This window comes from Salmo trutta, chromosome 8 (genome assembly GCF_901001165.1).
Source record: "Salmo trutta chromosome 8, fSalTru1.1, whole genome shotgun sequence".
NCBI classification, from domain to species: Eukaryota; Metazoa; Chordata; class Actinopteri; order Salmoniformes; family Salmonidae; genus Salmo; species Salmo trutta.
In genome coordinates, this window is record NC_042964.1 from 22,825,645 (window position 1) to 22,852,489 (window position 26,845).

The 26,845-nt window shown below is 40.8% G+C and overlaps 1 protein-coding gene across 2 annotated transcripts; it reads left to right on the plus strand.

Moving 5' to 3' along the window:
- Window positions 1-251: 251 nt before the first annotated feature.
- LOC115198518 (CBL-interacting serine/threonine-protein kinase 24-like) lies at window positions 252-5,177 on the plus strand. 2 transcript variants are annotated; one of them, XM_029760492.1, is made up of 10 exons: window positions 252-710; window positions 1,302-1,446; window positions 1,660-1,762; window positions 1,956-2,059; window positions 2,137-2,220; window positions 2,504-2,565; window positions 2,713-2,787; window positions 3,305-3,359; window positions 3,771-3,959; window positions 4,057-5,177. In XM_029760492.1, the coding sequence occupies exons 2-10, from the start codon at window positions 1,321-1,323 to the stop codon at window positions 4,906-4,908; spliced, it is 1,650 nt and encodes a 549-aa protein (XP_029616352.1). In that variant the 5' UTR covers window positions 252-710; window positions 1,302-1,320; the 3' UTR covers window positions 4,909-5,177. The 2 variants fall into 2 exon arrangements, with proteins under 2 accessions (XP_029616352.1, XP_029616353.1); XM_029760493.1 differs by lacking the exon at window positions 252-710 and having other exon boundaries at window positions 1,158-1,446.
- The last annotated feature ends 21,668 nt before the right edge of the window (window positions 5,178-26,845 follow it).

Consider the following 26,845-nt stretch of genomic DNA (forward strand, 5'->3'; position numbering starts at 1 on the left):
AATGGTCTGACGGTGAAGTGGACATACTCGGTATTCATATCCCAAAAGAAAGAAATGATCTCACTACAATACCTTTTAATAGAAAGTTGGCAAAAATAGATAAGATCTTGCTACCATGGAAAGGAAAATACCTGTCTATTTGTGGGCAAATCACCCTGATTAACTCTTTAGTCATATCCCAGTTTACGCATTTAAAAATGTTCCATTTTATTTGGAATGGCAAGCCAGACAGCAAGCCAGACAAAATTAAACGGGTCTATTTATATAATGAATATGAATTTGGAAGGCACAAATTATTAACATGTTCAAGTATTAGACCTCTCACTAAAGGCTTCCGTCATACAAAATGTATACTTAAATCTGAACTGGTTCTCTAGCAGATTAGTACGAATGTCTCACCCCATGTTCAAAAATGTCCCTTTACCCTTTATTCAGATCACAACATCTCACTTTTGGTTATTTGAAAATGAAATAATCTCCAAAATATAATTATTTTTAAAACAAGCCATAGAAAGTTGGTTGCATAACATGTAATGCGGATATGGGTGTGTTTGTTTGATCAAACCACATAAGTAGACGAGTCCTGCATATAAGACTGGAACTCCTATTCAAATAGGTAAGGTAAGACAGCAGCACAACCAGAAGACAGACAGTATTCAAATCGTAGGTGAGGTAATCCAGCAGCACAACAAGCAGACAGACAAGCAAAGGTAAACCTGTGTTAATAACATATACACCTTACTGGTATGTTTGTTTTATTGCAAACCAATGTGTTTATACACTGAGTGTACAAAATATTAGGAACACCTGCTCTTTCCATGACATAGACTGACCAGGTAAATCCAGGTGAACGATATGATCCCTTGTTAATGTCACATGTTAAATTCACTTCAATTAGTGTAGATGAAAGGGAGGAGACAGGTTAAAGAAGGACTTTTAAGCCTTGAGACAATTGTGCCATTCAGAGAGTGAATGGTGTATTTGAACGGGGTATGGTAGTAGCCGCCAGGAGCACCGGTTTAAGTGTGTCAAGAACTGCAAAGCTGCTGGGTTTTTCACACTCAACAGTATCCCGTGTGTGGGAAGCATTGGCGTCAACATGGGCCAGCATTCCTGTGGAACACTTTCGACACCTTGTAGAGTCCATGCCCCAACGAATTCAGGCTGTTCTGAGGGCAAAAGGGGTGAAACTCAATATTAGGAATGTGTTCCTAATGCTTTGTCACCTCTGTGTATATTAAAATGTACTTTATTGATTTAAAAAAAGGTGTACATTGCTAATTGACATGAGTGAAACACAGATTCCAGTGAAATTTAAAGATGGGGAAAACACAGAGTGTCCTAGAGATGAAAGGATACACTATCCAGAAGGAGGTAGAGAATGGTGTCATCGCTACTGACAAACATGGTGACCAGTTTGTCATTAAAGAGATCAAATTGAATGAGGTAAGTGAGAACTATTTGTTATTTCTGAATCGATTACATCTTAGAGTTTATTGGAATGATCACAGAGGGATAGGATACATTATTGGTTTTCAATTATAAGCACCTCTGCAGGTACGAAAATAATGAATGATAATGACATGTATTCATAAAGATAAACAAAATAATTAACATGCCTATATCTTTCAATAAGCCACATATCATTTGTTTTGACAGACATCTGTCCTGAACTCCAGTGCTGGAGATATTGTCTCAGAGGTTGAAACCCTCAGACAGATTTGTCACCCCCACATTGTAAGCTACAAAAACTCATTTCTAGGTAACTACATCATTAACTTTGTTGTTTTATTTGTCATTTTAAGTATTTCATTTGTTTCAGAGACAATGTATTGGAATTATAAGTTAATACAGTATCAGCAAAATCAAAAAATTAACAACTACAGTATTAATATGTTTCACGATTAGTATTCTCAAGTAGTATTCACACACAAACTACTAATACATTTTCACAGAGGATAACTGCTACTATATAGTGACAGACCATTGTGCAAAGGGAAATCTCTCTCAGAAGATACAAGAGCAGATGACTAACCCTACAGAAGAGTACTCTGAGAAGGTAGCTGAAGTAATAACTAGAAGAATCCACATCACATCATTTTAGGCAAAGCATACATTACTTTGATACCTTCACAGATTATGGACTGGTTTGTCAAGATCTGCATGGCCCTGAAGCATGTACATGACCAGGGCCTTCTTCACAGAGAACTGAGACCCCAGGTAATGCTAATAAAACATCTTGTAAAGGTTATTAGTTTATAGATAGCCTGGAAATAAACTTAAAGAAAAAGGAGGGTTTATAAAATGTAAGATTTTATGTAAAGCCTTGTAAAACAATCAACTGCATATCATGATTTGGGGGGGGATTGTTGACTTCACAGCGATACAAATAGAGATTATTACACCAATGTATGTTATGATTCATATCAGTGCCGAAATTAAATAATGGAATGTCATAAACTGTTGCTTAACACCTCACCTGGTATTTTCTTATCTATACTAGAACATACTTCTCACAGAATTTGAAACACTTCGTTTGGGAGGGTTTGCAATTGTCAATGATAAGTATGTTAGTTTGGTAATTCTAAAAGGCTCATGATGAATTTACACAACATACATTAATAGCTACATCAATTAATAGTTTTGTATTTTTTATTACATAAATGAGTAGGAAAAAAAATATTCTGTTAATGTGCCTATTTTTTTTATTAGGACTACCAACGAGGATGGAATGGTGGGTTATTTAGGCCCAGAGATTCTGACTGGTGAAATGTATGACACCAAAAGGTAGAAAACATTTTAGACACATATTTAAATATATATTCCTGGAAAAATGTAAGGATATTGAGGTAATAATTTACAATTTCCCTAATTGTTCAAGGTAACGTGAGATGAGAATGAAATCACAAAAGCTAACAAAACATCTGATGCTAGGTAACCCCTCATTTACTGTAACTTGAACCCTCTGTCACAAGGCCTATGATGTGGCATCATAATGACATGATATATGTCACAAGCCATACGTTAGGTAAACCAGGCCAATAAGATGACCTAGACAATAATGAAAATTTGAAGTAAGTTGACATTTGCAGAGATCTACTGACATGGCTGTTACACCACACACATACACACACACACGCATGTACGCACATGCACACACAGTGTTACCATAGGATATGTTTATGAAACATTTATAGAGGCTTTCTAACAGGTTTATAAGTGTAAAAATAAGTGTGAGGGTTATGCAGTGTAAAATAATAATAATTACATGAGAATTAATGTACTTATTTTCCATCCTTTGCAGTGATATTTGGTCCTTGGGATGTGTGCTGTATGAGTTGTGTATGCTTCAGGGTGCAGTAAGTAATCCTGTATTCAAATGCTTGCTGTTATTTCACATTTTCCAGTTGGTGAAGTTGTTATACAACATGAGTGCATTCAAAAGTTTTAAAGTAGAAATAATTATTCAACCAATGAGATAAGTGTTTACCCAGCTAGCTTAAGATAGCTAACATTGACAAAGTTAAACTAGCAACATGTATCTTATAGAAATTATTAAGATTGTAAGATTGCTCTGTTTTATCAATTTTCAGCTGAAAAGTTAAAAGATCAGACAACAAAAACGTGTAAACTCGGGTTGCAAAATTCTGACTTGAAGGGTCGATCAAAATCCAATAATTCTGACACAAGTTGAACTCGTTCTATTTTGCCTGTCCACCACCTAGATAATGATGGATATTGCGTGATCATAGACAGTTCTTTCTTCTCAGTTCACTGCAGAGAACACAATCAAGCTCATCCCCCAAATATTGGGAGGTTCTTACCCATCTCTACCAGAGTGCTTCTCATCTGAGCTCCGCGACCTCCTGTGTGACATCTTCCAACAAAACCCAACCATTAGGCCTTCAGCTGGTGACATCATGGCAAAGCCCTTCATTATCAGTTTCCTCACAAAAAAGGTTTGTTATGCAATATCAATCAATCAATCATTCAATATGTCTGGTAACCATCTACATTTCCATTCATTAATAAACATGTATTCATTAATTTCTATAGAGTGAGAAAACTGTGGAGGAACTCCAGACAACCTTGTACAAGCTGAAAGCTCTGGCAGATGGCTTGGAGAGTATGCACAAAGGCACCACCATAGGCAGTCTGACAGGAGGTGTTATTGGGGCAGCTGGAGGAATCACCTCTTTAGTCGGGCTCATCCTGGCTCCCTTCACTCTGGGCGCCTCCCTGATCGTCACTGGGGTAGGTATTGGGGTGGCTGTCGCTGGTGGAGCCACAGCAGGAGTATCCAACATCACCAACATGGTCAATCAGTCCACTGACCGCCTAGCCATCAAGAACATCATCAAGGAGTTCCAGGAGAAGATGAACTCTGTGGTCATATCTCTACAAGACATCGCTGAGGGTTTGGAGACACTCATGCAAAGTAGCTCTTCTCAGATAAAACGTGCCGGTTTCAATGTAGAGGCCGCTGCTACTGCTGGGGCAAGTGCTGGGAAAGGTATTGCGGGCACAATAGAGCTCTTCAGACTACTTCGGGTGGCCAATATTGGCAAGGTGGCAGCCCAAACTGCCAGGGCAGTGCGTGTGGCAGAGGTGGCGACAGGAATATTTTCAGCTTTTTTTGTAGCGGTTGATATCTTCTTCATTGCCATGGATGCCAAAGAGATCCACAACATCCGACAGGCGAAGGCAAAAGAACAGTCTGTTGATACCAATAAGTTAAAAGTGATGGACACAGACTCCACCACTGAGCTGAACCCTGGATGTGAAGAACCAAAGGCTGAGGTCAAGTCAGAGACCATGAAGTTCATCCAGACGATCAGACAGACAGCTGAACAGCTACAGGAGAGCCTGGATGAACTGAGTGATGTCATTCGTTCATTCCTAAGATAGAGGATTGTTACTTAGATGACTGACCTACTCAGTGATGGTACGAGATGCATAAACAACAGATCCAATCATACTTTAAAATGCAACTTGTCTGCAAAAGACAGGCATAGACAGATTGCCCTTTTTATTCCCAGAACCTGACTTAAATCCTTAAGACATTGCTTGTACAACTCAGCTACGATAACTAAGTGGTAAAGATCAATATCACATATGCCTCTACTTCTGAAACATTTCATTTTATATCATAACTGCAGTAATGGAGCTTGTCAACGAGCCCCCCCCCCCCCCTCCCGTAGGTGATTCGTTGAGAGGCCAGCCAGCAGGACTAAGCCACAGTATTTTATAGCAAAGTCCATCCTCCTGGGTGTTCATGACAAATCACAGATGTATGGAATGGGTCACAAGGTTAGGATTCATTTGAAATATACTAATAATTCACAGCAAACAGTATTTGCTGTAAAGACTGTTCTCATTGTGTAAAAACCAGAGTCTGGCCCCCAACTCCATACTGGAGCCATCTCCCCCGGTACCCCAGTACAGAAATATTAACTCATGCTTTGGAATGCGGTCTTGTTAGGCTTATCACCCAAAGACATCATAAACCTTCCGTCAGAATTAAATCTGCCAGAGGCCCACGTTCAGTTCACGCAGACACAGTTTTAAGAACCCTCTATTCTGTTGCATAAACAACCATTTGCTGCAATTACAGTATTATAACATAATCTTGCAATTATCTCCACCATAACCGTCAGGATGATTTGATCTGTATATTATTTTCATCAAACAAATTGTATTAAATTAGTAAGCAACTGCCAAATGATCATTGTCAATCTATTAATACATGAAGGTGCATGGTGATTGTATAGAATTATATTAATAAGACATTGACTGATATGAAACATTATACATTAACGTTTCTTGGTGGTAAAATGATAAAGATCAGTTAATAAAAAATAAAGTATATAATGCACAAAATCTGTCTCTTGGCCTGATGATGGTAGCCTTTTCATGCACAAATATACACTGGTAAACCCTGTTAAAGTACAAACAACCAATATATTTTCAAAAACATTAATATTTAGCAGCCTGTTAGTATCCGGTACTTGTTTGTGTTTTACCTGTAATCCTGGAAAATGGACCTGTCTGGGAATGGCCATATGTTAACACACAAGGAAAGACTTGACCTCAGGTGAACCCGAAGAAACACATTAACCGTGTACACATTCTCCATGGAGTCCTTGGAGTCACAAAATGTCTACACTGTAAGGCACTGTATAAAAACATCAAGCTAAATTACAATATTTGTGCTGCTAAGAATACTCTGTTTGAGTAGTTCCATTTTATTTATTTTTCATGGAGTCCTTGAACATGTAGCCTTGTTTCCCTGAGTCCTAAAGACACGGTAACATTGCGTAATGTTTCACACGTAACGAGGCGTGCACACCATCCACCGCTTCGTGTATAAAACTCGCTAATGTTCAGTCTCTGGATATAATGTAGACGAGTTCAGAGCGAGAATCTCCTTCCAGAGAGACATCAGGGATTGTAACATACTCTGTTTCACGGAAACATGGCTCTCTCGGGATACACCGTCTCTGTCCGTAGAGCCAGCTGGGTTCTCAGTATATCGTGCAGACAGGAATTAGGAACGCTCCGGGAAGAAGAAAGGCGGGGGTGTATGTTTCATGATTATCCATTCATGGTGTGATTGTGATAACTTAAAGAAACTCATGTCCTTTTGTTCACCCGACCTAGAATACCTCACAATCAAATGCCGACCGTATTACCTTCCAAGAGAATTCTCTTCGATTATAGTCACAGCCGTGTATATTCCACTTCAAGCCGATACCACAACAGCCCTCAAAGACCTTCACTGGATTTTATGCAAACTGGAAACCACATATCCTGAGGCTGCATTTATTGGAGCTGGGGATTTTATCAAAGCAAATGAGGAAAACGCTACCGAAGTTCTATCAACACATTGACTTTAGTACTTGCGTTGCTAAAACACTCGACCACTGCTGCTCCAACTTCCGGGATGCCTACAAAGCCCTCCGCCGCACACTCTTCAGCAAATCTGATCACGACTCCATTTTGCTCCTCCCTTCCTATAGGCAGAAACTCAAACAGGAAGTACCTGTGCTAAGGACTATTCAACGCTGGTCTGACCAATCGGAATCCACGCTCCAAGATAGTTTTGATCATGTGAACTGGGACATGTTCCCGGGGTAGTTTAGTCCCAGGGTCCTTAGCTTATTGCTGAGCTTTGAGAGCACTATGGTGTTGAACGCTGAGCTGTAGTCAATGAATAGCATTCTCACATAGGTGTTCCTTTTGTCCAGGTGGGAAAGGGCAGTGTGGAGTGCAATAGAGATTGCATCATCTGTGGAGCTGTTGGTGCGGTATGCTAATTGGAGTGGGTCTAGGGTTTCTGGGATAATGGTGTAATGGGAGACATGACCAGCCTTTCGAAGCACTTTATGGCTACAGACGTGAGTGCTACGGGTTGGTAGTCATTTAGGCAGGTTACCTTAGTGTTCTTGGGCACAGGCTCTATGGTGGTCTGCTTAAAACATGTTGGTATTACAGACTCAGACAGGGAGAGGTTGAAAATGTCAGTGAAGACACTTGCCAGTTGGTCAGCGCATGCTCGCAGTACACTTCCTGGTAATCTGTCTGTCCCTGCGGCCTGAATGTTGACCTGTTTAAAGGTCTTAATCACATTGGTTGCGGAGCGCGTGATCACACAATCTTCCAGAACAGATGGTTCTCTCATGCATGTTTCAGTGTTATTTGCCTCAAAGTGAGCATAGAAGTAGTTTATCTCGTCTGGTAGGCTCGTGTCACTGGTCAGCTCTCGGCTGTGCTTCCCTTTGTCTGTAATGGTTTGCAAGCCCTGCCACATCCGACGAGAGTCAGAGCCGGTGTAGTAGTACAATTTGATCTTAGTCCTGCATTGATGCTTTGCCTGTTTGATGGTTTGTAGCGGGATTTCTTATCAGCTTCCGGGTTAGAGTCCCGCTCCTTGAAAGCGACAGCTCTAGCCTTTAGCTCAGTGCGGATGTTGCCTGTAATCCATGGCTTCCGGTTGGGGTATGTACGTACGGTCACTGTGGGGACGACGTCATCAATGCACTTATTGATGAAGCCAATGATTGATGTGGTGTACTTCTCAATGCCGCCGGAGGAATCCTGGAACATATTCCAGTCTGTGCTAGCAAAGCAGTCCTGTAGTTTAGCATCTGCTTCATCTGACCACTTTTTTTTATCTAGTCACTGGTGCTTCCTGCTTTAATTTTTACTTGTAAGCAGGAATCAGGAGAATAGAATTATGGTCTGATTTGTCAAATGGAGGGCGAGGGAGAGCTTTGTATGCATCTCTGTATATGGAGTAAAGGTGGTCCAAAGTTGTTTTCCCTCTGGTTGCACATTTAACATTTGATAGAAATTTGGTAAAACTGATTTAAGTTTCACTGCATTACAGCCCTCATTCACTGTCCCTGCCTTTGGGTGAGCATTTTCTTGTTTGCTTATGGCGTAATACAGCTCATTCAATGCTGTCTTAGTGCCAACCTCTGACTGTGGTGGTATGTAAACAGTTACAAAGCATACAGATAGAAACTCTCTAGGTAGGTAGTGTGGTCTACAGTTTATCATGAGATACTCTACCTCAGGTGAGCAATAGCTAAAAAAATAAAAGCTGGTGCCTCAAAGCGAGCATAGAACTAGTTTAGCTCGTCTGGTAGGCTTGTGTCGATGTCCACCGTTTCTCCTGTACCCAAGAAAGCAAAGGTAACTGAACTAAATTACTATCGCCCCGTAGCGCTCACTTCTGTCATCATGAAGTGCTTTGAGCGGCTAGTTAAGGATAATATCACCTCTACCTTACCTGACACCCTAGACCCAGTTCAATTTGCTTACTGCCCCAATAGATCCACAGATGATGCAATCTCCATCGCACTGCACAATGCCCTATCTCATCTGGAGAAGAGGAATACCTATGTAAGAATGCTGTTCATTGACTATAGCTTAGCATTCAACACCATGGTACCAAGCTCATCATTAAACTTGAGGAAATGGATCTGAACCCCGACCTGTGCAACTAGGTCCTGGACTTCCTGACGGGCCGACCCCTAGGTGGTGAAGGTAGCAAACAACACCTCCACCTCCACTTCGCTGATCCTCAACACAGGTGCCCCACAAGGGTGCGTGCTCATCCCCCTCCTGTACTCCCTGTTCACCCATGACTGCATGGACACGCATGGCTCCAACTCAATCATCAAGTTTGCAGACGACCCAACAGTAGTAGGCCTGATTACCAACAGTGACGAGACAGCCTACAAAGAGGAGGTGGTGCCAGAAAAATAACCTCTCACTCAATTGTTGACAAAACAAAGGAGCTGATCGTGGACTTCAGGAAACCGCAGAAGGACCACGCCCCTATCCACATCGACAGGACCGCAGTGGAGCAGGTGGAAAGCTTCAAGTTCCTTGGCGTACTCATCACTGACGATCTGAAATGGTCCACCCACACAGACAGTGTGGTGAAGAAGGCGTGCCTCTTCAACCTCAGAAGGCTGAAGAATTTTGGCTTGGCACCTAAAACCCTCACAAACTTTTACAGATGCACAATTGAGATCATCCTGTTGCGCTGTATCACCATCTGGTATGGCAACTGTACCTCCCGCAACCGCAAGGCTCTCCAGAAGGTGGTGCGGTCTACCCAACACATCAACTGGGGCAAACTACCTGCCCTCCAGGCACCTACAGCACCCGATGTCACAGGATGGTCAAAAAGATTATCAAGGACAATAACCATCCGAGCCATTGTCTTTTCACCCTGCTATCATCCAGAATGAGAGATCAGTAAATTGTGGTCAGGGCTTTGTGAAGGCCACTCCAATACCTTGACTTTGTTGTCCTTAAGCCATTTTGCCACAACTTTGGAAGTATGCTTGGGGTCATTGTTCATTTGGAAGACCCATTTGCGACCAAGCTTTAACTTCCTGACTGATGTCTTGAGATGTTGCTTCAATATATCCACATAATTTTCGTTCCTCATGAGGCCATCTATTTTGTGAAGTGCACCAGTCCCTCCTGCAGCAAAGCACCCCCACAACATGATGCTGCCACCCGCGTGCTTCACAGTTGGGATGGTGTTCTTCGGCTTGCAAGCCTACCCCTTTTCCTCCAAACAGAACGATGGTCATTATGGCCAAACAGTAATATTTTTGTTTCATCAGACCAGAGGACATTTCTCCATGTGCAGTTGCAAACCGTAGTCTGGCTTTTTTTTATGGCGGTTTCGGAGCAGTGGCTTCTTCCTTGCTCAGCGGCCTTTCAGGTTATGTCGATATATGACTCGTTTTACTGCGGATACAGATACTTTTGTACCTGTTTCCTCCAGCATCTTCACAAGGTCCTTTGCTGTTGTTCTGGGATTGATTTGATTGTGGACCACAGGAAAAGGAGGACCGAGTACGCCCCCATTCTCATCGACGAGGCTGTAGTGGAGCAGGTTGAGAGCTTCAAGTTCCTTGGTGTCCACATCACCAACAAACTAGAATGGTCCAAACACACTAAGACAGTCGTGAAGAGGGCACGACAAAGACTGTTCCCTCTCAGGAAACTAAAAAGATTTGGCATGGGTCCTGAGATCCTCAAAAGGTTCTACATCTGCAACATCGAGAGCATCCTGATGGGTTGCATCACTGCCTGGTACGGCAATTACTCGGCCTCCAACTGCAAGGCACTACACCAGGCGGTGTCAGAGGAAGGCCCTAAAAATTGTCAAAGACCCCAGCCACCCCAGTCATACACTGTTCTCTCTACTACCGCATGGCAAGCACTACTGGAGTGCCAAGTCTAGGACAAAAAGGCTTCTCAACAGTTTTTACCCCCAAGCCATAAGACTCCTGAACAGGTAATCAAATGGCTACCCGGACTATTTGCATTGTGTGCCCCCCCAACCCCTCTTTTACGCTGCTGCTACTCTCTGTTTATCATGTATGCATAGTTACTTTAACCATATCTACATGTACATACTACCTCAATCAGCCCGACTAACCGGTGTCTGTATGTAGCCTCGCTACTTTTATAGCCTCGCTACTGTATATAGCCTCGGTGCTGTTATTTTTCACTGTCTTTTTACTGTTGTTTTTACTTCTTTACTTACCGATTGTTCACCTAATACCTTTTTTGCACTATTGGTTAGAGCCTGTAAGTAAGCATTTCACTGTGAGGTGAAACTTTGATTTGATTTGCACTTTTCGCACATAAGTACGTTCATCTCTAGGAGACAGAGCACGTCTCCTTCCTGAGCGGTATGACGGCTGCGTGGTCCCATGGTGTTTATACTTGCATACTATTGTTTGTACAGATTAACGTGGTACCTTCAGGCGTTTGGAAATTGCTCCCAAGGATTAACCAGACTTATGGAAGTCTACAATCTTTTTTTCTGAGGTCTTGGTTGATTTCTTTGGATTTTCCCATGATGTCAAGCAAAGAGGCAGTGAGTTTGAAGGTAGGCCTTGAAATACACCCACAGGTACACCTCCAATTGACTCAAATGATGTCAATTAGCCTATCAGAATTTTCTAAAGCCATGACATCATTTTCTTGCATTTTCCAAGCTGTTTAAAGGCACAGTCAACTTAGTGTATGTAAACTTCTGACCCACTGGAATTGTGATGAAGTGAATTATAAGTGAAATAATCTGTCTGTAAACAATTGTTGGAAAAATTACTTGTGTCATGCACAAAGTAGATGTCCTAACCGATTTGCAAAAACTATAGTTTGCTAACAAGAAACTTGTGGAGTGGTTGAAAAACGAGTTTTAATGACTCCAACCTAAGTGTATGTAAACTTCCGACTTCAACTGTATATATATATGTGACATCGGGCACAAAGGGGTGCAACCCACACATTTTCAACAATACGTATTTCTGCATTGGGAACAGCTTCCACTAAATATAAAAAGTCATAATGAAATCTAACTCATTATTTCTGAAACCCAAATTATAAAAGCAGCATCACATATATTGCACAAGTTTATCTTCAGGGTGTCATTATTTCTGCATTGCAAAGTTACCATGTCTTTCATGTATGAAATACATCCAGCCAGAATATACATACACACAGTGCTCACTCTATGCAAATATCAATACTCAAACATTGTTCAACCAGTCTGAAAATGCATTGCATATCATGCAAACGCTAGTGGCAGTATTCAAAACTCCCAACTCTCATTGGTGTCTATTAGATACAGTGGAGGCTGCTGAGAGGAGAACGGCTCACAATAATGGCCAGATTGGAGCGAATGGAATGGCATCAAACACCTGGAAATCATGTGTTTGAGGTATTTGATACCATTCCACTATTTCTGCTCCGGTCATTACCATGAGCCCTTATGCCCAATTAAGGTGCCACCAACCTCCTGTGATTAGATAGTTAAGATGGGCAGTTTGCTATTTTGCGCAAGTAAATTGGGACCCATAGGAAGTTAACACTGAGAGATATGTTTAATAAAGATATAAAAACAATGTCATTTTATATGAAGTATCATAAAATGTGTAGTTTGCGTCACTTAACACCTAATGTTACATATGCACAACGTGAATTTTTCGAGTGACTATACTTAGCCAAAAATGTATGTTTTTCTTCAAAAATTTACTCAGGAGTCTCTGGACATCTAATGAGCGTTTTGCATGCATTGAATTTCAGAAATGCAGAACTGCCGTGTTGACAAGCTGCAGAGGCGTGCCATTTGGAATGAAGATTTCCAGTTTGGTATTTACAAAGATCCGCCACCAGATGGTGGCAAAGGTGTTTATTGGGATTTCATCTAGAACATAGTGATGTTATTTTATGTTTTAATGGCTTACAGACACGTTAGTTAGCGGATGTTTTAAAGACATTGTTACATGTATGTAACATCAGACGTCAAAAGCATAAGTGCCTCGGTCAAGGGCAGATCAACAGAGTATTCACCTTGTCGGCGTACGTATTCAAACCAGCAGCTTTTCAGTTCCTGGCCCAATGTTCTAACCGCTAGGGTACCTAACCGGGATATTCACTGTCTTCATTCACTGTTTCCTAAACAAAAGGTGTCATAATTTTGGATCAAAATAATACATTTTTCTAACTGTGGTATTTCAACAAATATGTGTTGTAATTCTACATATAAAGGGATTCAATATTATCAATTGTATGTGTTTCATCCCTATTATCCTGTGCTGCACCTGAAAAGCAGATGTTTCCAGTGTAACCCGTGTGAGATTTTAAGATAGCCTACTTTGTCATTGTTGACAAACCACCACATAAACAACCATGGTCATCAACAGGTCAGAAAGAAAAACACAGAAAATATATCCCTGGCTGGTCTGTTTATGGACATATACAATTGCTCCCTATCCCAGTTTGTTATCCCCACATGCTTCAAGATGGCTATCATTGTTCCTGTACCCAAGAAGGCAAAGGTAACTGAACTAAATGACTACCGCCCCGTAGCACTCACTTCTGTCATCATGAAGTGCTTTGAGAGGCTAGTCAAGGATCATATCACCGCCACCTTATCAGCCACCCTAGACCCACTTCAGTTTGAATACCGCCCCAACAGGTCCACAGATGACGTAATCGCCATCACACTGCACACTGCCCTAACCCATCTGGAGAAAAATAATACCTTTGTAAGAATGCTGTTCATTGACTACAGCTCAGCATTCAACACCATAGTACCTTCCAAGCTCATCATCAAGCTGGAGGCCCTGGGTCTCGACCCCGTCCGGTGCGGCTGGGTCCTGGACTTTCTAATGGGCCGCCCCAGGTAAAACAGCAGAGGGAGCAGCCCCCTATCCACATCGAAGGGACAGCAATGGTGCAGTCTGCACAACACATCACCGGGGGCAAACTACCTGCCCTCCATGACACCTACAGCCCCCGATGTCACAGGAAGGCCAAAAAGATCAAGGAAAACAACCACCCGAGCCACTGCCTGTTCACACCGCTATCATCCAGAGGGTGAGGTCAGTACAGGTTCATCAAAGCTGGGACTAATAGACGCTGTTTTTCAATCTCAAGGCCATCAGACTGCTAAACAGCAATCACCAACTCAGAGAGGCTGCTGTCTACATTGAGAACCAATCACTGGACACTTTAATAATGGTTCACGAGTCACTTTAAACAATGCCACTTTAAATAATCCCACTTTAATAATGTTTACATATCTTACATTACTCACATCACATGTATATACTGTATTTTATACCATCTATTGCACCTTGCCTATGCCGCTCGGCCATCGCTCATCCATATACTTATATGTACATATTCTCATTAGGTAGTTGTTGGGGAATTGTTAGATATTACTGCACTGTCGGAACTCGAAGCACAAGCATTTCGCTACACTCGCATTAACGTCTGCTAACCATGTGTATGTGACCAATAAAATTTGATTTGAGATGAGGTCAGAAGACACCTGTATCGGAGGGTTAGAAGGGAGAGATGAGGTCAGAAGACACCTGTATCAGAGCAGTAGCAGGGAGAGATGAGGTCAGAAGACACCTCTATCAGAGGAGTAGCAGGGAGAGATGAGGTCAAAAGACACCTCTATCAGAGGAGTAGCAGGGAGAGATGAGGTCAGAAGACACCTATATCAGAGGGGAAGCAGGGAGAGATGAGGTCAGAAGACACCTGTATCAGAGGGTAAGCAGGGAGAGATGAGGTCAGAAGACACCTGTATCAGAGGAGTAGCAGGGAGAGATGAGGTCAGAAGACACCTGTATCAGAGGGTAAGCAGGGAGAGATGAGGTCAGAAGACACCTGTATCAGAGGGTAAGCAGGGAGAGATGAGGTCAGAAGACACCTGTATCAGAGGAGTAGCAGGGAGAGATGAGGTCAGAAGCAACTATAACAAGAAACATACATTATACAGTGCATGGGTGTAATTAAAACTGATGTATGCCTTTTGTTACTGTAGATATGTCATTCAGTGCCTGTGTCAACATGTGGTTGCTAACTGGTAAACCGTGGGGTGTTGGGTTGAGCGTGCAGAGATTGACACAGAGACAGGGAGGCTTTAGTCCTGCAAAAAATACTTTACTTAGACAGAAAGTCACTTAGGTTTTGGCTCGGTCCTTCTTCTCTACTTTTGCTTGGTGTCGGTCTCTCCCCCTTCTCTCCCGCAGTGTGCCACCGTGCTCCTTTTATTTGGCCTCCACGGCTGGTTGGCACTTTCCTCTAATTACCTCCACTTAGAGCTGTCTCTGTCGGGGTGCCCAGCTCCCGTATTCCCAGCAGAAAAAGCCAACGTCGCCTCACGTACCTCCCCTCTACCATCCCCCGGGGTAGACCTCCTGGGAAACCACAACTTAAACACACATAATGTTGACAGGGCTAATGAGGGTTGCATTGGGTTAGTATGAGGCACTGGTTGCGTCCCAATAATCTCTTCTTTCTCCCCAAGTGTACACTTGTTCACTTCCTTTCACTGATTTGAAAGTATATGACTAATATATGGAAACTCCCTCTAGCCTATGCCTACACCAATCCAATGGTTTTAAATTTGTGGGGAGTAGTGAACGAGTGCACATTTCAGGATATAGGAGAGATTTTTGGGATGCAACCACTCTTTTCGCAACCACTCTTTTCGCAACCACTTTGATAGTTCTTCCATAGTATCTTCCAACTCTTTACCTGATGCAGGGTTATAGGCGTCGACAACGTTTGTGAAGACATTGCTGAATGCCAGGCTGGTCTCTCTCACAGAGGGCGGTATATAGCCATCTCCTCCTAGTTCTGCTGTAAATGCAATCTTTGGTATGTCTATGAGAAATAGTAAGGGTTAAAGAGGCAATCAGGGTCAATGCCAACTGAACATTTTGGGCCAGTTTTCCAGACACAGATTAAGCCTAGCCCTGGACTAAAAAGCATTCTCAGTGAAGATTCTCAATTGACACCACTTTTTAGTCCAGGACCTGGTTTAATCTGTGTCTGGGAATTAATTTGGTTATTCCAAATTACAATTTTCACAATGAAGAATAGGGCATGCATTTGGTTTCATACACTGTTTTCCAGTAGTTTGCGCCAAATCAATTTGTTACCCACATTGTAATTGCTGGCTATTTGATGTTATCTACCTTCATTCTCTCTTCTCAGTTCATCCAGCAGGGTTTGTTCAAATTCCTCCACAGTCTGAACTCATTGGTGTTGGCCCTTAATGAAAATACTTGAAGCTTCCTCTCCTGAACTGGAAAACATGAATTTGAACAAATATATTACCAAAAATAGACAACTTTTCTTTGTTGGTCTTAGTGATTGTCACTTCATGCCATAGCTACTGTACCAATTAGGACAGAATAGAAATGTAAATTACCTTCATTCTCTCTCTTCAAGCTCTCCATCAGGCTCTCATTGGTGCTCAGCTTGGTCTCCATGGCTCTGAGCTCAGCTGCTTGACCTATTAATCACAAATACTTAATCACAAATGTCTTAAGTAAGAAGTTAGGCTGGTCTGAAGCCAAAATGGAAAAAATATTCACATGAGCATCACATGGCCTAACTTCGTCCATGCTCTACCAAAGTTTTTATCAATCACACAGTTTTGACCTACTACTGTAGCTTTGTTGGTCTATTGGACTTCAAACAACACATAGGCTTAGAATTCATACCTTGTCGAACAGTCTAATTCACTCTTAGTTGTTAGTCTGTTGTTTCTCATTCTGAGCATTTTAATACATTAAAAAAGAATATACACCCGTCTCAACGTCAACAGTGAAGAGGCGACTCCGGGATGCTGGCCTTCTAGGCAGAGTTCCTCTGTCCAGTGTCTGTGTTCTATTGCCCATCTTAATCTTTTATTTTTATTGGCCAGTCTGAGATATGGCTTTTTCTTTGCAACTCTGCCTAGAAGGCCAGCATCCCGGAGTCGCCTCTTCCCTGTTGACATTGAGACTGGTGTTTTGCAGGTACTATTTAATGAAGCTGCCAGTTGAGGACTTTTGAGGCGTCTGTTTCTCAAATTAGACACTCTAATGTACTTGTCCTTTTGCTCAGTTGTGCACCCGGGCATCCCACTCCTCTTTCTATTCTGGTTAGAGCCAGCTTGCTCTGTTCTGTGAAGAGAGTAGTACACAGCGTTGTACAAGATCTTCAGTTTCTTGGCAATTTCTCACATGGAATAGCCTTCATTTCTCAGAACAAGAATAGACTGATGAGTTTCAGAAGAAAGTCCTTTGTTTCTGGCCATTTTGAGCCTGTAATCGAACCCAGAAATGCTGATGCTCCAGATACTCAACTAGTTTAAAGGACAGTTTTATTGCTTCTTTAATCAGGACAACAGTTTTTAGCTGTGCTAACATAATTGCAAAATTGTTTTCTAATGATCAATTAGCCTTTTAAAATGATAAACTTGGATTAGCTGATAATGGGCCTCTGTACGCCTATGCAGATATTCCATAAAAATCTGCCGTTTCCAGCTACAATAGTCATTTACAACATTGACCATGTCTACACTGTATTTCTGATCAATTCTATGTTATTTTAATGGACCACAAATGTGCTTTTCTTTCAAAAACAAGGACATTTCTAAGTGACCCCAAACTTTTGTATATATTTTTTGTTTGCTTTAGATTACATGCAGTCTCTCTGTGTAGGAGATTAACAGTAGCTTCCGTGTTCCTCAGTTCTTCTACCGGGTGCTCCGCAGCTATCAGTCTGGCTTCCATGACTCCTAGCTCCAACAGAAGGTTACACATGTCTTGCTGGCAGCTACTGTTTGTCTTGGCTAGGACAGCCCTCTCTGGTGCTTGGTTCTATGTGACAAGAACTTCGCTCTCTATAACCAGGGGCGCAACTTTCACTGGGGGCAGTCCTCTCCAGTTTTATCATTGGAATCTGATACAAAACGAGGCTTCGGTGTGCTTTAGGGTAAGCTGTTCGGGTAGGCTGTTTGGCGTGTTTATTCGACTGGATATTAAAACATTAAAAATGTATATGTTATGTCCACCCCACTTCTAAAACCAAAGTTGCACCCCTGCCTGTGCTTGTTCATGCTGAATCTGTACCATGATGTCATTCAGGTTGACTTCTCCAGCATCTTCACTGAGAGTCAGACACAGCGGCACCAGGGTCTGAGTCACTCCCCCCATTTTACAGATAGATTACCTATACTTCAACTTGTATTCTACTGTAAGTTGTGTGAAAGTTATATAGATTATATAAGATATTTTGCATTACTCATCTCATATGTATATACTGTATTCTATTTTATTGAATCTTAGTCTCTGCCACTCTGACATTGCTCGTCCATATATTTATATATTCTTAATTCTATTCCTTTACTTATATTTGTGTGTATTGTTGTGAAATTGTTAGATATTACTTTTTAGATATTACTGCGCTGTTGGAGCTAGAAACACAAGCATTTTGCTACACCCGTAATAACATCTGCTAAACACGTGTATGTGACCAATAATATTTGATTTGATTTGAGTTCAACACGTGCGTCCTCTTATGATAGTGTCAGGGTTCAACATTATCCATGATATTTTAGGAAACAATCTGCAAAAATAGACCAATAAAGATATGTTATGATATAATCCTTTGAGATACAGTTGTTGACCAGAATAAGCACACATAAAGTACACATAAACAGCAGCATGTTTACGATTCACATATATAACGTAATTTTAATACTTTTTTATGTTTATTGGCATCACCCACAAGAAGTAATACTACAGTTTACTATAGAGTACTACAGAACTTAGTGGAGGAACCCTAAATCATAGGGCTCCCGAGTGGTGCAGCAGTCTAAGGCACTGCACATCAGTGCCTGGTTCAATTCCAGGCTGTATCACAACTGCCCATGATTGGGAGTCCCATAGGGTGGCGCACAATTTGTTCTTAACTGACTTGCCTAGTTAAATAAAGATTACATTTTTTTTATTACAAAAAAAATATGTGTAGTACTTACTATAGAATGTTGTAGCATACTGTAGAACACTGTATTCATTTGCATATACCCTGCCCATTCTCCTCCCCCATGTCGCAATTTGTGCCACCCATAAGTTAGAAACATATATGCCACCATATATTGTGTTCCCTACCAGTTATCTCTTCAGACCTCAGTCCTACCTACCTAAAAGTTATGGGAAATGTGCTCTTTTAGCATATCTCCAGTAGCTTTCCTGAAGCCTTCACTTCTATGTCAAAGATAATAAAACAAAAATACTGTAGTAAATACTACTGTAATGTCTGCAAAAATACTACAGTAAATACCACAGTAATGTCTAGAAAAACACTACAGTAAATACTACAGTATAATACAGTCCGCAAAAACACCACAGTAAATACTACGGTATAGTACAGCGCAAAACACTACAGTAAATACTACAGTATACTACAATCCGCAAAAACAATACATGAATTACTATAGTATTACTAAATAAATAAAGTAAATACCACAGTATACTACAGTAAATACTACAGTATTATACCATAGTATTTTTTATGTGGGCATTCAGAGTTTATCGTCCATTCTACAGATGGATACTTCAAGTTGCAGTGTATCATAAGTTGTGTGAAAATTCAATGTGTGCAATCCTCATTAATTGAACTTGGGAAGTCCTTTTATAATAGTGTCAGGGTTAAAAACTATCCATGAAATATAAGGGAACAATCATCAAAAATAGACCAACACGGATATTTTATGATATAGTTCTGTAAAATATAAGTGTTTACCAGGAAACAGCAGCATGTTGGCAATTCACATATAACTAAGGTGACCTCAATACTAAACATTTACTGACATCATTCAGAGTTTATGGTCTGTAATCTGGAAACCCAAAAACAAAAACTTTGCATGCTGGCCATCTTCTTGATTAAAGGGATAATCTGCAGTTGCTACAGTACATCCATGTTTAGATATTTAAAGGAATAATACACTCCCCTCCGTACTTATTTGCACAGTGAAGCTAAAATTTGTACATTTTGCTCTATATTGAAATGTTTCATATGAGGCTACAATACAGAATGTCAGCTTTTATTTGAGGGTATTTTCATACATATCTGTTTTACCGATTAGAAATGAAAGCACTATGTATCTAGTCCCCCATTTGAAAAAGTATTTGGACAAATTCACTTACAGTGTACAAAAGTAGTCAAAAGTTGAGTATTTGTTACCATATTCATAGCACGCAATGACTACATCAAGCTTGTGACTCAAAAAACTTGTTGGATGCATTTGCAGTTTGTTTTGTTTGCGTTTCGGATTATGTTTTAACCAACAGGAACTAACTGGTGAATAATTTGTCACTTACAGTAAATGAGATCAGAAGATGTTTCTGAACACTTCTACGTGAATGTGGATGCTACCATGATTATGGATAATCATGAATGAATCATGAATTATAAATAAAATGCTAACCTCTTTAATATACCAATATCATGGTAGGTTATGTAAGGTATGTCAGTCTGCCACCAGACTATGACGGAGTGTACTCTTTTGAACTGTTTGTCTCGATTGTATTGACTATGTTTTATTGTGTTGATACTTTGTGTATTTTGCCTGTAAACATCTCCTGAAAAGTGCTATACAAAACAATGTATGGTCATTAGTGTCTCTTTCTAATGTCTCTCAAATACAATAGATTTTTCTTTGTCAAGCTGTCATTCATTTAACTGTGGTGCATAATCTATTTCCTAGAAAAAGTTTGTGAACCGTACAGTATGTCCTAATCATTGGTGACCACAGGAGGTCGCTGTTTGTACGGGTGAGAAATGGGACAATTCAGTAGGCCTACGTAACATTGTTGCAACCATATTCCCAGGGCCGGATTAAGAAATCATAGGCACACACACACTTCCCGACACACCATCATTTTCTGTAAACAAATCCGTGCACCAAGATGCAATTCGATGCGTGGTAAATGTACTATTGAAGAAAAAGCCCCTTTATAATAAAGCCATAATCCAATTTGCAATGTGGCATAGGCTACAGTTGAGCAGAGGCGTTTTTACGATTTCCACTCATGGGGAACATTTGTTCAGGGTCCAGAAGGGAAAAAAACCTTTTAAAAATGCATTTCATGCAATTCTACGTCATTTACATGGTAGAAGACATTAGCTGAATCTTTTTTAATACCACACAAATGACCGAAATGAGTGGTTACTCTGACACAGACAAATTGAGATCAATCTGGTTTGGAATTTAAACAAACAATCACCCAGACCAATGGAACACACAGATTGTGCAATAATAGGAGGCAATGTGTACAGCATATACTGTATATATTATAGGCTACAGTATGCTAGGGGAGACTGGGGATAGTTGTAACACTCCCAATATCTCTAATCAGGAACAAGCTACAATCATGTGACTCACTGTGCCGATAGTCCGTTTAGTCCTCAACCCTCATGTGAAGAAGCAAGACCCTGTGATAGACTCTGCAGATTCGATTGACGAAAATCTGATTTTGAGGTACGAAATTCTTTTTTTGACCCAATTTTTTTGTTCTTGATGGTATCCCCTGCTTTGTCATTAGATTCACCAAACCTATATCAGGTTTATAACCAGTGTGTGTAGATATATTTGATGTAAGTTAGCAAATGCTAAAGTTTGAACATGTGGCTAAAATTGAAGATAGCTAATGGCTGCAAGGGTCAGGGTTAGTTGTAACAAGCCTAAGAAGGTCTGGGTTCTGGGAATGCAAATTATGGGCCCACCAAGCCTTGGGGTATTCATTTGTTTTTTCTATTAGGGACACCACAAACATTCAATTGTTTAATCCAGATGTTGTTGTTTAGTTGTCAGATGTTGTTGTTTAGTTGAGAAGGGCCAGTTAATGGATCATATTATTATATTATTTCTGCTGCACAAAATGTTAAACATGGCAATGTTGTTCTCATGTTCTCAATAAAGGCTTATAATATTTTGTTGCATGTCATGATATATGATTTTTTTTTTCAAACTGTTCAATTTCACCCCAAGCCCTGTTACAACTGACCGGGGAGGTGGGATAAATTGTAACATTTCACTCGTTGTATGTGTCACGCTGGTATAAAGGGATCGGGAGACAGGCGCAGGAATGCGTAATAGGGGTTTTTATTTACTCAAATTACCACGTGCCATGTCGTGGCATGGGGATGAAGACCAAACAAACACGTATTCAAAACACATGGTTGAAACCCAAGCAAAATAGCGAGGACTACCTCGAATAAATACACCGAGGCGAGACCCGTAACATATACTCACACAATGATACCACACAGGACGAGACTCGTAATCATCTGCGCAATACAAGCGGCATGAAAGCCAAAACAAAACAGCACAGGTACTCACACAACCAACGGACATTGGAACAATAATCTACAAGACAATGTTGAACAAAGGGCACACTTATACAATTACTAATCAGGAGAATATGGGACCAGGTGTGCATAATGACAGTTCAGTTCCTAGAGGCCGGTGACGTAGACCTCCGAAACTGGTGCACGGAATGAGCAACAGTACCGGAATGAGCAACAGTACCGGAGGGATCGTGACAGTATGAACCAAAAATTGTCAAAGACTCCAACCACCCTAGTCATAGACTGTTCTCTCTGCTACTGCACAGCAAGCGGTTCTGGAGTGCCAAGTCTAGGTCCAAAAGGCTTCTTATCAGCTTCTGCCCCCAAGCCACAAGATTGCTGAACAATTAATCAAATGGCTACCCGGACTATTTGCATTGACGCCCCCTCCCCCCTTTTTTTTTACTCTGCTGCTACTCGCTGTAAATTATCTATGCATAGTCAGTTTACCCCTTCCTACATGTACATATTACCTCAATTACCTCGATTATTAATCTGTATCCCCGCACATTGACTTGGTACCCCCTCTATATAGCCTTGTTATTGTTATTTTATTGTTACTCTTTTATTTTTATTGCCTTAGTTTACTTAGTAAATATTTTCTTAACTCTTATTTTTCTTAACTGCATTGTTGAGTAAGGGCTTGTAAATCAACATTTTACGTTAACCTCTCTGGCGCATGTGGGACGAACTCGTCCCACCTACGTAACAGCCACTGAAATCCAGTGGCGCAATTTTTGAATCGTTAGAAATACTATTACTTCAATTTCTCAAACATATGACTATTTTACAGCTATTTAAAGACAAGAATCTCGTTAATCTAACCCCACTGTCCGATTTCAAAAAGGCTTTACAACGAAAGCAAAACATTAGATTATGTCAGCAGAGTGCCCAGCCAGAAATAATCAGACACCCATTTTTCAAGCTAGCATATCATGTCACATAAACCCAAACCACAGCTAAATGCAGCACTAACCTTTTATGATCTTCATCAGATGACACACCTAGGACATTGTGTTATACAATACATGCATGTCTGTTCAATCAAGTTCATATTTATATCAAAAAACAGCTTTTTACATTAGCATGTGACGTTCAGAAAAAGCATAACCCCCGCAAACTTCCGGGGAATTTACTAACAGTTTACTAAATTACTCACGATAAACGTTCACAAAAAGCATAACAATTATTTTAAGAATTATAGATACATTACTCCTCTATGCACTCGATATGTCCGATTTTAAAATAGCTTTTCGGATGAAGCACATTTTGCAATAATCTAAGTACATAGCCCGGCATCACAGGGCTAGCTATTTAGACACCCACCCAGGTCAGCCTCCACCAAAATCACATTTCCTATAAGAAAAATGTTCTTACCTTGCTTGTTCTTCATCAGAATACACTGCCAGGACTTCTACTTCAATAACAAATGTTGGTTTGGTCCCAAATAATCCATCGTTATATCCAAACAGCGACGTTTTGTTCGTGAGTTCTAGACACTATCAGAATGCTTCATCACGGTCTCGCGCATGGCGCATTGGCGTGACAAAAAATGTCTAAATATTCCATTACCGTACTTCGAAGCATGTCAACCGCTGTTTAAAACCAATTTTTATGCCATTTATCTCGTAGAAAAGTGATAATATTCCGACCGGGAATATGCATTGAGCCTAAACAGCCGAATTAAATTTCTCCTCAGGAGCGAATCGTGCACGCGCCTCATTCAAAGGTCCTCTGAGCCGCCACTTGCCAAAGGCGATAATGTGTTTCAGCCTGAGGCTGCCTCGTCAACCTTCAGTTATTTCCCGGGTTCTGAGAGCCTATCGGAGCCCTGGGAATTGTCACGTTACAGCTAAGATCCTTACTTTTCAATAAACAGATGCAAGACGCACGACTCCTTGTCAGACAGGGTACTTCCTGCTTGAAACCTTGTCAGGTTTTTGCCTGCCATAGGAGTTCTGTTATACTCACAAACACCATTCAAACAGTTTTAGAAAATTCAGAGTGTTTTCTATCCAAACCTGAACAATAATATGCATATTCTAGCTTCTGAGTTGGTGTAGGAGGCAGTTAAAAATGGGCACATATTCTTTCCAAAATTCTCAATACTGCCCCCTATCCCAAACAGGTTTAAGGTCTACCTACACCTGTTGTATTTCGATTTATAGAGATAACACCTATACCCATTTGTAGCAGACAGATGGAAGCTGTTCCTATCACATTTTGAATGTAGTAGCTCAAACAATTTCTGAGAAATTTACAAAAATGCTAAAAGTGTTACAACCATCCCCAGTCTTCCCTAGTACATACAATTTCCAGTAGCACACTGACTCATGCACTCACCTAATAACGATGATGAAGCCATAGGCTACTACTCACGGTGATGGCCGATCCGCACGTCTTGGCAATAGCCTATTTCAAGATGAGCTACTTTGAAAAACAGTGCTGCTGTTTGCAAAAAATTGAGAGCTGTTGGTTCTACAGACAGATTAGTCTACTCTTTTAAGCAGTAGGCATTTGCTTTCCAAACTGTACGTTTTTCCCGCAACTGTATATTAACAATTTGCAAAAGGCAAACAGACAGCCGCAACCAACCATAGAAATATCATCCATAGATGGCAGTACTCATTCAGGTCAGGACTGGCAGCCATTGCTAGTGTACCAATCAGTTTAATAGTCAAATTGCCAGGGTAAGAGGTTCCAAAACCCTTCTATGGAACACATGTCTATGGCCACAATGCAACAGGCTGTATATGGGGTGTGCATGCTGGCCAGCCTTCCTAATTGAGGGCAACCCGTAACTGCCAAAATAAAGGAAACACTTGCGTAAATGATGGATACAAATATGCCATGGTGTGGTGTATTTTTCCTGGCATGGTTTAGGCCCCCTTGTAGAATCTATGCCAAGGCACATTGAAGATGTTCTGGCAGCTCGTGGTGGCCAAACACCCTTTTAAGACATTATCTTGCTGTTTTCTTTATTTAGGCAGTTGCCTGTATTTACTTGTGATCAGATTTAATACAGAGATGTTTTTTTTAATGAATGATCCTCTGTGGCTAAATTATGTTCTCTGGTGTATTTTGAACATTGAGAGCAGACTCATGTGGTTGGATGAAAAATATATCATATATATATATATATATATTTTTTTTTTTTCCTCTTGGGCCCCCTACGGGTTTGGGCCCTAACTCTGACTCACACAATTGACCAGTCAAATGTATTTATTATGCAGTTGTTTTTTTATTTATCACAAGCAATAGACATTAGACCGGTGGAAATCTGTCCTTTGGTCTGCAGAGTCCAAATGTGAGATTTTTGGATCCAACCACCATGTCTTTGTGAGATGCAGAGTAGGTGAATGAATGATCTCTGCATGTGTGGTTCCCACCGTGAAGCATGGAGGAGGAGGTGTGATGGTGTTTTGCTGGTGACACTGTCTGTGATTTATTTAGACTTCAAGACACACTTAACCAGCATGGCTACCACAGCATTCTGCAGTGAAATGCCATCCCATCTGGTTTGCGCTTAGTGAGGGGGACTATCATTTGTTTTTCAACAGGACAATAACCCAACAAGCTGTGTAAGGGCAATTTGACCAAGAAGGAGAGTGATGGAGTGCTGCATCAGATGACCTGGCCTCCACAATCACCCGAACCCCAACCCAATTGAGATGGTTTGGGATGAGTTGGACCTCAGAGCGAAGGAAAAGCAGCCAACAAATGCTCAGCATATGGGGGAACTCCTTCAAGACTGTTGGAAAAGCATGCCAGGTGAAGCTGGTTGATAAATAAAATCCAAATAACTTCACAGATCTTCATTGTAAAGGGTTTAACCTCTCTGGGGTATGTGGGACGCTAGTGTCCCACCTGTGGGACACACTATTCAACAGCCAGTGAAATACCAGGGCGCCAAATTCAAAACAACAAAAATCTCATAATTCAAATTTCTCAAACATACAACAAATATATCCCATTTTAAAGATACACTTCTCGTTAATCCAACCACATTGTCCGATTTCAAAAAGGCTTTACGGCGAAAGCATAACATTAGATTATGTTAGGACAGCGCCTAGACAAGAAAAACCACACAGCCATTTTCCAAGCAAGGAGAGGTGTCACAAAAAACAGAAATACAGCTAAAATGAATCACTAACCTTTGATGACCTTCATCAGATGGCACTCATAGGACTTCATGTTACACAATACATGTATGTTTTGCTCGATAAAGTTCATATTTATATCCAAAAACCCCATTTTACATTGGCGTGTAATGTTCAGAAATGTTTTGCTTCCCAAAACTTCCGGTGAATGAGCACATCAATTTACAGAAATACTCATAAACGTTGATAAAATATTCAACAGTTATTCAAAGAATTATAGATACACTTCTGCCTAATGCTTTCAAAAAAGCTTTACCGCAAAAGCAAATTTTGCAATAATCTGAGTACAGCGCTCAGATATCAAAACAAGCCATACAGATACCCACAATTTTGGAGTCAACAGAAATGACAAAAATTACATTATAAATATTCACTTACCTTTGATGATCTTCATCGGAATGCACTCCCAGGAATCCCAATTCCAGAATAAATGTTAG